The following is a 12,197-nucleotide window of genomic DNA, read 5'->3' as shown; positions in this document are numbered from 1 at the left end:
GTAAGAAAGTGCCTTTGTGGTGGCATTCATAAACCGAGGGAATTCGTAAAATGAGGGTTCATAAAACGAGGTTTGACTGAAAATATGGTGGTTGCTTCTGTACAGTTTGTCTCCCCTCTCTCTGTGTTCGCGTCCCTGAAAGCTTCCACATTATTCGCACTTCTAAAACCAGCCCCTCTAATTACAGCGGTCGTTACGCAAACGTGCGGTTCCACTGAGAAACAATAGAACTGGCGGCATGGTGTCACGCGCGAATACTCCCAAGACCGCCGCTGACGGCGCTGTCGCGACAGAGCAGCCCCCCCCCCCCCACACACACACTTTAGGTGTCGCACGTTCCTTATGGCGGGTGTACGCCGAAATAAATTCTTAAAAATAAAACACTAACAAATCCCTGCTTAATAGTACATCCGTGGAAATCCACTTTTCGAAATAAATCGCTAAAAATATACTGCCAAACTCAGGGGCGGATTTAAGGGTCTGTCATGGGGGAGGGTCTTAAGCAAATTGTGTGCTTTGTGGTACAGCATTTTCCAGGAGATAGGGTTTTTACATAGGGAACATAGCCGTATGAGGGGGCGGTCCCGCCCCCTTTCAAATCCAAATGAAATGTGCCCCTGGCCAAAATAAGTCAGAGGCAGGCTTAGGGAGGGAATGTGCCATATATTAAAGGTACTGTAAAGCAGCATCGATCAAATGTCATTTAGTGTGGCTATTCGATAGTCCAAGCCACCAGGACAAAAACTGCGCAAGTTTCATTCCAATCGACGGTGCAATTAATTAGAAAATTACAATTAAAGATTACGGGCAACACTGTACTAGGTATTCGAAATAAATCCGTACTCCTGACACATACGGTGGCAACCACATTGCATGCGTATAACACTGGGCCCGACATAACAATCCACCACAATCCACCATAAAATCCGCCCCTGCAATCCACACAACGATCCACATCTGAGGATAAACGGATAAGCGAACTGAAATGAAATGCTGAGCCGTTGAAAAAAATGTGTCAGACGTTCAGGAAGCCAGACAGCGTCGGGTCTTGTTTGTTGACAGAGGTTCAGAGAGAGAGTTTGTTCGTTCGAAAGAGGCCGCGAATAGAAGGAGCGCGCAGGCGCAGCAGAGAAGTAGGGAGAGCCTCCATCGAACAGCGGTCAGCGCTGGGTTACTTGGCAAAAACAGGGGTTAACGGGTTAAACTGTTAACAGGGGTTGCAGAATGCATAAGTAAACAGAAAAACTAATAATATGGGTACTGAAATAATGAAGTTCCGATGTAATAGTGTGTAATACCAATTTTCAGTGTTGCCCGCTGTACAGGGGGTTGTTTGACACCAGGCGTCGCATCGCTCCACTACGCCGCATCTTTTAATCTTAATTAAAAATATTTATAGCGCGTTGTCGGTCGTATGGTTCCGCATATGGTATTTAGAAGCAACAAAGTCTCTAGTCACATCACCAGCATATCATCCTTGTCTACTGCTTTACAGCACCTTTAACTCAATCTCGACACGACGTTGTTTTCACTGAAACGCACCTATTCGACCGTTCTTTATGAATATTTCTACCATTATTATCAACGTACCTTCTAATAAAAGCTGGAAGAATTGAAATATCCAGCATAAAAGTGCGGAAGACAACGCGGGTATGAATACAGAAACAGCAAGCAGCCACGGCACACGGACCCTTGAGCAGGGTTGAGCTGTGGGCGATACTAACTGCGAAGACGTACTTCCGGTGGCTTCTCGCTGAAGACAATACAGAGTTTTAGCAGACCGTTCATAGGGTGGCTAGCGTCGAACCGTATCAACCGGAACCAATCAGTGGACAAGATTTTGAGTCACGCACCACTGCGATTTGTTCCGATAGGCACGATAACCTCATCAACGGTATACTAAAACTCACTAGTGGGCGACCACACCCGGTACAGCAAAGTAGTGTCCTCCTCAGACGACTGCCCACCAGGCATACACCGTGTACGACAGCTGTACTATTTTGCGAGGCGGACGTAGGGAGCTTCGGCCGTCCACCAATCAGAGAGGATGTATTTTGAACAGTTGATTTCGTGAAGCGTATTTCTACAAGTGGATTTTTGAAACGCGGTTTGAAGTTGATTTTGACATGTTTTTCCGACGATTTATTTTTAAATGATTTATTTCGGCGTCATCCCAACATGGCAACTTACGATATGAGCGACACGATATGAGCAATACGATAAGATCCTTCTCTAGTTTTAAGTTATGAACAGAAATAACGTAAGAAGTAACATTACATTGTTTCTGTCTAGCATCGACAAAGACGTCTTCTGGCTGGCATTCGTCATGCACTCCGTAGCTGAAAAAAGAGCAACAGCCACTGGACAATCGGAATACACGGTATTGTGCACTAGAATGTTATGATCTTTGCAGATCACCGTAGTATTACGGAGCTTTAGTATAGGGCGCTCTGGGGAGCTTTATTATACTTAGCAACTTAAACGAGCCTAATATGGGCATACAGCAGATGCAAATTAACGCAACGGGGGAGACGTCCAGAATGGGGGCTTCCACATTGGAACCCAAGCGCGAGCCCCACCAAGCGGTGACCGTAATAACGATGTTCTGTACCAGATCCATAACTCATTTATACGAGATTTATCTAATATCGGAAAATACAATTTTGTTCAAATATGATTGAATTTCTGTGTTGAATCTGAACTAATGTGCGTTCCCTCTACTTCTTTTTTCGCGGGTTTCGCGACGTCTCCAGCCGTGCGAGGGGGGCGCAAGTTTACTTTGAGGATAATTTATGTATTAACGCCCTCTTCGAAATACAGCTTCAATCGCCGGAGCCCAAAACACGGATCGCATTCTGCGCACGCGCAGCGACGACTTTCAATGTAATTGGGACCTCATGACGCTTGAGTACCATATCTTGTTGAACGGGAAGCGTTTTTCTTTTTTCTGTCGGTTGAGGACGTAAAATTGTTCGAGGGATGAAGTTGCATTTAAAAGGCAGATTTCGTAGCAAAGTATAGGGACACTCGTCTCAAAAGGCCAAAACAAAATATATACATAAACGCGACGTACGATATGTTAACGGGGCACATGGAATGCGTCAAGGCCCTAACACACTGCGAATGAACCCTGCCGAACAAACATTCTAGGGTTTTTCGTCTGCGTCCCGGGACAACTGCTGTCACCAGCGATGACACAGTAAAGTATCAATGGACAACAATCTTGCCTCACATCCCTAAGCGTACTAAAATCTTTGCATACGTCACAGCTTGTCTAGGGAAGCCCTACCTTACCAGCGCAGCAAACCGTCCTTGTGCAAGTTGACGTTCTCGCTCGGGTTCGAAACCGAACAAAACGAACAAAAGGGGCAAAAGCCTTATCGATAATATATATATCCCTCAAAACTCACATATTTCTTCCAGCAAGGCCTCATTTTCATGCGAGAAGACAAGCTGAACTCCGAAACAGATAAACGCCAGGAGAAGTACGCAGGATGGCATTATGCTACAGTTCGCCTTAGGAATACGGATACGTCTTGACTAGTTTGTCGTATTACGCTGACCTAGCCCTTTTATACGATCTACCAAGGACGTCGAAAGTTCGAACCAGCGTGTTGCGTGTCTATGTATCGTTACTGGGAGGCTCAGGTGCCGGTTTTCTGTTGGTACAGCGTCTTTTGTGTCACGCAAGTTGAGCCGTCATTGAAAAGCGTCGTCGGCAACACATTGGAAGAGGCGTGTTGTTCAAACAGGAAGTTTGCAAGGAACCGCAGACGTTGTTGTTTTTCAGGCAGGGGAACCGCTGCCCTTGAGGTTTGATTCTGTGGCATACGGGATCATAACCTTAAATATAGGTGCTCGAATTCTTCCTGTAATCCTCCATAGATCTCCACGATGAGCAGATCATGTGCTTGGCCAGCAAAGAAACACGACACACAGAGGAGAACTCAATATCTCAAGATCTATCGGCATCTGTGAAGGAAAGGAGCCTCACTTCCTTAGGAACCGACAAGAGGGATAATTGTCTCGGCATATCAACGTTACATTATGTATGTTACACAGGGTGTTTTTTTTTCTTCTTCTTCTTTTTTAGCCTTTACTGAATTTTCATCAATAAAGCGGTGAGCACATCATCGGTGTCGTTTTAGCTCTTGAGTTCTACGGCCAGGCCCAACTAATTAACTAGAATTCATGATTTCATTTAATTAGGGGATTTCGGGCAAAAGCGAGATAGCAGATTGAGAAACTATCCCAGTTGCGAGCGATTTCACGTTTAACAACTCCTTAAACACGCATGTGCATTAAAATATCCATCCCCGAACTACGCAAATGAGCCGAAACTGCGGCATCCCTGAACACAGGTACCCGTATTCACCAAGCGACTTAAATCATCGGTTTAGTGACGTCGGGTTTAAATCGATCACGTGTGACCTTCGCTCTCCAATCCTGGCACACCGCCCAGTGCGCCGAAGGCCGCTGTCGTGAAGCCCATGGCGACCTCCATGTACGGCGCATGCGCATTTTACTAGAGTCTGCCAGAAGCGACGATGGACGGTAGGCCTAATCTCCGGTTCATGGAGAATTTTTCATCAAATACTGGGTAAGTTTTGATTGATATAGCTATTAGGAACTATCAGTAGGTGGATTGTTTCACAATGGGACCAGTGTTTGCCTCGAATGTTCGATTTCGATGACCGGCTCATGCAACTTAGACCGACCTAAAACCGCTGGTTTAAGTCCCATGCATTTGAATGGGACGAATTTGAACTAGGGGAGGGGGTAGTTTAACGTCGGTTTATTTACGTTGCAGCTGTGAGCGTATGTTGTGAAAAAGCATGAGGCAAACCTAGTAGAGTAGTTGCGGTCGGTGTTGTTGCACCGATTTGAAGTCGAACTGGTAAAAGGAAGCAAAATTAGCGTTGTAATTGCATCATGAGTAAAGTAAACGGAAATAACGTGTGGCGAACGACACGAAAAATGCGGCGCTCGTTATTATGAACTCAAACGTGCAGAAAACATTGTTGAAGGGAATGACATCGACATGTACCGTTGGATAAAATCCGTATACCAATCCAAGGCAGGGAGATATTTTTGTTGGCGCGACATCATAGTGCACCTTGGAATACGGAGTAGGTAATGACAGCGCTTATTATGAATGTCGCTTTCTGTAATACACACGGCAAGTGCACCCGTCATTGCACAGCAAGAGCAATAACACGTTAAATTGTCGTTGCTAGCGGAGGAATTCGGAAAAGCGGAGAAATGGGCTCTCATGCAATATGGGAGGATACCAACCTGCGTCGCTTATGATCATAGTTTATCCCTACGAACCAGTTATAAATGATTAATTGATATCAACCAGCACGGTGTGTTCTCTCGGCAGTCAGTATAGTTTCCAGAGTTGCGTTAACGGTGCAATGAAACCGATCATAAAGCGCATTTTCCTCTTCGGCTCCTCATTTATAATCATAAAATAAAGTTGTTGCTGCCTCTTCTTCCGTGACGGAGATAGTGTATAGTATTTTGTATTTTTGTGTATAGTATTGATACATAGATTGATTGATAGATTGATACATAGATTGATATATTGATATATAGCATATAGTATGGAGATAATGCATGCCGTTGCAGTCACACGGAACACTGAAATCTGAGCAGGTTACATGTTCCAATATTATTGGAAATACCACAACAGAAGTACAGGAGGTCCCTGTTTTTCTGGAAGCATATATGCAAGCGCCTAACAAGGTTGAAATATGTCTTTTTACTGTTTTTAGCACACCCCACTAGAAGAGGTCGAAAATGCCAATGATCTACGTCTACAGGTGTGTTTTACTACCATGATATTATAACATATTCAAGTAGACAGCTGGGCCCTGTTCTGTTCAAAGTCGTCGACCTTGATTACTTGTGTCTTTGCCTATCATTGGTCTATACGGGAAGAAGGTGTGACGGGCGAGATATTCAATTGAGGTCGATTACTCTGACGAGAATAGGGCCCCTGCATTCATTTCAATATATCCATCATCTGGTACTTAACTATATTCATTTGTAGGTATCCTTCTGCAAAAGTCACTACGTCACTGATTGTGCTAAAGGAATCTGGAAACATATTCATTACCTCGGGGTGCGACGGTTGCTAAGACAGACCGATGCGAAATACACGCAGTTTTCCTGCATTGTGTAAGCACAGTTATTCTGGAATTATTTTATTGCTTTCCAGTTATCTTATGGACACATCTCATCACAACAACTTTCTGTGTGAACTCTTTCTTCCAGTGAATAAAAGTTGTTGCACAATTCTGCAAGAATGACCTCTGTCATACAAGCATGCACTTCTGATATACTGGTGGTATAAAATATGGATACTTCTTGAGACAAAGGCTTACGGAACACGGCACTGGCTGATGTCTTCTTTGAAGCAGCCTCATGCTAGCTATTAGGAAGAGATTGAATAAGAAATGGGTGCCCAGCTATTCTATCCATCTCATAGTACGTGTGTCGGCTCGTGTTTACAGCTAGGGTGTCACCCCAATGGAGAAATGTGACACCAAGGTGTTGCGTAAACTGTTGTCCTAAGCTGTACATATGTTTGTCCTGCTATTGCAGCAGTCTATATCCACACTGAACACATGAGCGTAGAAATAAATTATGTGACCACTTGGCAGCTGTCGATTATGTAAAAGACAGACAGGTGACGTTAACATGGGTATATCTCTGTCCTGCTATTGCAGCAGTCTACATCCACACTGAACACATGAGCGTAGGAATAAATTATGTGACCACTTGGCAGCTGTCGATTATGTAAAAGACAGACAGGTGACGTTAACATGGGTATATCTCTGTCCTGCTATTGCAGCAGTCTACATCCACACTGAACACATGAGCGTAGGAATAAATTATGTGACCACTTGGCAGCTGTCGATTATGTAAAAGACAGACAGGTGACGTTAACATGGGTATATCTCTGTCCTGCTATTGCAGCAGTCTACATCCACACTGAACACATGAGCGTAGGAATAAATTATGTGACCACTTGGCAGCTGTCGATTATGTAAAAGACAGACAGGTGACGTTAACATGGGTATATCTCTGTCCTGCTATTGCAGCAGTCTACATCCACACTGAACACATGAGCGTAGGAATAAATTATGTGACCACTTGGCAGCTGTCGATTATGTAAAAGACAGACAGGTGACGTTAACATGGGTATATCTCTGTCCTGCTATTGCAGCAGTCTACATCCACACTGAACACATGAGCGTAGGAATAAATTATGTGACCACTTGGCAGCTGTCGATTATGTAAAAGACAGACAGGTGACGTTAACATGGGTATATCTCTGTCCTGCTATTGCAGCAGTCTACATCCACACTGAACACATGAGCGTAGGAATAAATTATGTGACCACTTGGCAGCTGTCGATTATGTAAAAGACAGACAGGTGACGTTAACATGGGTATATCTCTGTCCTGCTATTGCAGCAGTCTACATCCACACTGAACACATGGGCGTAGGAATAAATTATGTGACCACTTGGCAGCTGTCGATTATGTAAAAGACAGACAGGTGACGTTAACATGGGTATATCTCTGTCCTGCTATTGCAGCAGTCAACATCCACACTGAACACATGAGCGTAGGAATAAATTATGTGACCACTTGGCAGCTGTCGATTATGTAAAAGACAGACAGGTGACGTTAACATGGGTATATCTCTGTCCTGCTATTGCAGCAGTCTACATCCACACTGAACACATGAGCGTAGGAATAAATTATGTGACCACTTGGCAGCTGTCGATTATGTAAAAGACAGACAGGTGACGTTAACATGGGTATATTTCTGTCCTGCTATTGCAGCAGTCTACATCCACACTGAACACATGAGCGTAGGAATAAATTATGTGACCACTTGGCAGCTGTCGATTATGTAAAAGACAGACAGGTGACGTTAACATGGGTATATCTCTGTCCTGCTATTGCAGCAGTCTACATCCACACTGAACACATGAGCGTAGGAATAAATTATGTGACCACTTGGCAGCTGTCGATTATGTAAAAGACAGACAGGTGACGTTAACATGGGTATATCTCTGTCCTGCTATTGCAGCAGTCTACATCCACACTGAACACATGAGCGTAGGAATAAATTATGTGACCACTTGGCAGCTGTCGATTATGTAAAAGACAGACAGGTGACGTTAACATGGGTATATCTCTGTCCTGCTATTGCAGCAGTCTACATCCACACTGAACACATGAGCGTAGGAATAAATTATGTGACCACTTGGCAGCTGTCGATTATGTAAAAGACAGACAGGTGACGTTAACATGGGTATATCTCTGTCCTGCTATTGCAGCAGTCTACATCCACACTGAACACATGAGCGTAGGAATAAATTATGTGACCACTTGGCAGCTGTCGATTATGTAAAAGACAGACAGGTGACGTTAACATGGGTATATCTCTGTCCTGCTATTGCAGCAGTCTACATAAACACTGAACACATGAGCGTAGAAATAAATTATGTGGCCATTTGGCAGCTGTCGATTATGTGCAAAAGAGATTAAAGCACTAGGCTTACATGTATACGCACACATTCACTGTATCTATGTATGTGTGAACGATGCTGTTGTCAGTTGTAGGATAATAGACAAACATTTTGCAATACAACAAAGAATAGAGCATGAGGTACGGACACTTACATTTGTACACACATAAATTATACTGTCATGCGACAGATGTCATGCTAATGATTCTGCTTTAGCAGTCAGACTGCACGTCTCAAGATAAATAAACACTGCCACACCGTGCTCAGTGGGTAAAATAGGTTGCGATGAAATTGGAACGGAATGATGATCCGCTTCCTTGGGGAGGAATTTGGTATTCTTCAGTGTCAGATGTATCAGCGAGGGAGTAGATTTCACCGCTGCTGTCATCGTCACTGCCGTCATCATCGCTGCTCGAGGTATCGTCTTCCTCATCTGAAAAAGTGTGCCTCTTAGATGAAACTGTCTGGTGAATGCATGTTTTGCGTGACCAACCATAGTGTGTTTTTGCAATGTTGTGGAGAACACACACAGCGACTATGACACCCTTTGCTGTTTCCAGCCTGACTTCAAGTTTTCTTATGAGGCAACGGAACTTGTTCTTCAGTTGCCCGATGACACGTTCAATCAGCTGCCTAGTTTTGCGGTGTGCGGCGTTGAATCGCTCTTCTCGTTCAGTTCGAGGTCTCAGGAGTGGTGTCAGCAGGTGCTCTGTTGTTGCATAACCGTTGTCCCCAAGAAGAACTCCATGTATTGCCTGTTGACAGCCAGAACATTTACATTCAGTCACTTCCTAAAATACCTCCCTGAGATAGCAATAAAGAAGTGCCTTACACCTGAGGAAAATGTCCTGTGGAGCTCAGACTCCTGCCATATCCTTGAGTCGTGAGCGCTTCCTCGCCACCGCGCAACGACGTTTGTGATAGCTTCTTTTGCATCACACACTAGCTGAAAGTGATGAACAGAACTAGAGAGACGGTTGACATCATCTTGTGGACTTTGTCTCTTCAAGTAAAAAAAATTAAAATTTTGACCACATTTGCTATCACCAAAGGTCGGCTCATTGTAAAATGGATATATAACAGCCAATAATGAGTAATTACATGTCGATTTCTCTGCAACATTCTACCTGAAATCTAACATTTTCTGGGCATGACCACGCCGCCCTGTGACTACAAAATGTTCACAAATTTTCTTGGAACAGTAATTTACAATGTACAGCTTCAACATATGTGGTGTGTGTTCTAGGGAGAAGATTGCAGGCAGGGGGGATTTTAAGGTAACACTCATCTCTGCGCTCTATTGTACTCATTTTAGTAACGTACCTGCACGTTCAGGGAGTAGTACCCCTTTCTGTTTATGTACATTTGTGCAGCTTGTCCACCGGGGCTTTTAATGCGAATATGCGTGCAATCTATCACGCCAACGGTGAACGGGAAGCCAAACTTCCTCAGGAACTGTGTCTTTGCGTCTTCTTGCTCAGCTGGGAGCACGGGAAACTTGATAAACTGAGCTCGCCTGCTGGCCAGGGCTACTGAAATTCTACGCACTATCCGCGATTGCGTAGGCTGACTAAAGCCGTGAATATCGGAGGCGTCGTCTTGGTAGGAGCCTTTGGCGAAAAATCGCAATGCACTCAGCACCTGCAAGTCTGGTGGTATCGCATTGTTGAACTCACTCGCTTGCAAATCAGGACGCACCACCTCAATGATGAATCGTACAGTATCCTTCGAGAAACGGTACCGGCGCCTAAAACCCCTATCACTCCAGGTTCTAAAGGGGTCTAAGCGGTCCCTTATGGACCTTGTCATAGGGTTTGGCTCGAAATCCTGGAGTTGTTGAATTTCATCGAGTTCCCGAAGTTCGTTCATTGTCTCGCATGAATCCTCACTTTTAGCAGACGACAGCGTCGCGCGTTGCGTGAGCGCAACATTATACAAGTTTTTGGAGTGAAATCCGTATTTTTCATAGGAACACATACTTTGGATACACTCTCACATATGTTGCGTTTCAATACTTTGCCTTTCAGTTTCATAATTCGTTACGTGACCCGATCGTTAGATAGCAGACGACACATTATAGCAGACGAACACGTGAGCGCGAAATGGCAGCGAAGCGGGTAAGATCAGAGAATTGGGACTTTTCCGAAAAGCTCTACGTCGCAGAACTTGTTTTAGAGTATGTTACCGTCGTAGAAGACAAATCTGCGGACGGACGGACTGTAAGCAAAAAAAAAGGAAGCATGGCACGCCATAACGGAACGTTTCAATGCAATGACTGCGTTCGGGCCGCGATCACAAGATGCAATAAAAGGACAGTGGAAGCGCCTGAAACTGGCCGCGAAAGAAAGCGTCCGAAAGTGCCAGAGAGAACACCGCGGTACTGGCGGAGGCCCCGAATTTCAGTTGTCGGCGATCGACAAAGCCATTTGGGAGGCTCTACCGCAGGAATTCTCGAAGGACACAAACGAGTTCGACGACGACGCAGTCGCTGCGGCAGATCCTGAACCGTAAGATAATATTCAAGTGCAACATTTATTTGCTAATAATATTATCCGTTTCGTGCAGCCAGACCTCAGAAGTAGTAGTGGGAAACCCAGGAGCTCCCAGGTTTCTATTTTTTACTTTACCACCCCAGGCAAAAATTTTAGCTGGAATCCTTACTGGACCCACTTGAAAATTAAAATGGAACAATTTTGGTCTTCAAGTGGACCTACTTAGGATTCAGCTCGAATTTCTGCCAGAGACACTATGCATGACATGCTTCGTCAACATAAACATCCATTCCATTCAGCAGCCCCACCCTGTCTGTACCGAACACCAACACCGAGACCCAGCCCCCTACACCATTGGCCATTGACAGTACCCTGACACCATCACAACGTGGAACACAGCAGTGCAGGTAGGCATCATGGTAAAGTGGTTCTCAGTGGCTCTCAAGTTCTCAGTCAGTCAAGCTTAGATTATTATGAGGCTGAGGTGTGTACATCAACTGCGTTGGATGATGCCGTGCCCGTTTCTGTGAGCTACTGCAGTAAAAAATGCCTCATAAGCATGTTGTAAGGGGAATAACTGAAAGAAGGTTAACATACAAAACTGAATTTTTCATGTCATGCATATGTGAGGCATATGGTACATGATTTAGCAGTCGTCCCACCCAGCTCTTGTCTGCACTCCTACCCCCAGCCCAGTTGTTTCTCAAGAGCCATTTGCTGAATGTGACAAAAGTTTCACCTAAAAATTATTAATGATAAAACTCAACAACAAACAATACTGCACAATACTGCAGAGTGCACATATAAAATTGCATAGCCACAGCAGACTGGTGGATTAATTACTCCATCCAAATTTTGTCCCTCTCAGGTTTGCCATTATGAAGCAGAATTACAGTGTTATGCTGGTACTCTGGCTAACATCACACATGAACCAGAGGAGCACATTCATATGTATATCAGCAAATCAGCACAATAGATATCATACATTGAATGAAACACAAACACAGTGTATAGTGTGGCAACTACACAAAATTTCATTTGACCACTGATCATATTGCTAGGAGGAGGAGAAGACGTAGCAGAGACAATGTAGGGTCGGCCACAACTCCAGGGACTGCATACAAACGAAAACTGGAACGTCAGCAGCGGTATGA

The 12,197-nt window shown here is 44.4% G+C and overlaps 2 protein-coding genes across 2 annotated transcripts in view; both read right to left on the bottom strand.

Moving 5' to 3' along the window:
* The window catches only part of LOC135388431 (uncharacterized), a 37,845-nt gene extending 34,324 nt beyond the window's left edge, over nucleotides 1–3,521 (bottom strand). Inside the window, exons 1-2 of the mRNA XM_064617993.1 lie at nucleotides 3,411–3,521; nucleotides 2,278–2,339 (exon numbers count right to left, since the gene is read on the bottom strand). Coding sequence (XP_064474063.1) covers nucleotides 2,278–2,339; nucleotides 3,411–3,501 — 153 coding nt within the window. The 5' untranslated portion in view covers nucleotides 3,502–3,521. The remainder of the gene's footprint in view (nucleotides 1–2,277; nucleotides 2,340–3,410) is intronic.
* A 5,293-nt stretch (nucleotides 3,522–8,814) lies between these two features.
* On the bottom strand, nucleotides 8,815–10,420 carry LOC135389359 (putative nuclease HARBI1). Its single transcript, XM_064619417.1, has 3 exons — nucleotides 9,875–10,420; nucleotides 9,045–9,306; nucleotides 8,815–8,984 (listed from the first exon to the last, which is right to left on the bottom strand). Exons 1-3 carry the CDS (start codon nucleotides 10,418–10,420, stop codon nucleotides 8,815–8,817), a joined length of 978 nt encoding a protein of 325 aa, XP_064475487.1.
* Between the last annotated feature and the right edge of the window lie 1,777 nt (nucleotides 10,421–12,197).

The sequence above is a fragment of the Ornithodoros turicata genome, chromosome 3, assembly GCF_037126465.1.
Source record: "Ornithodoros turicata isolate Travis chromosome 3, ASM3712646v1, whole genome shotgun sequence".
In the NCBI taxonomy this organism is placed as follows: domain Eukaryota; kingdom Metazoa; phylum Arthropoda; class Arachnida; order Ixodida; family Argasidae; genus Ornithodoros; species Ornithodoros turicata.
The sequence above is the reverse complement of the archived record's forward strand: the minus strand, read 5'-3'. Positions and strand labels throughout refer to the sequence as shown.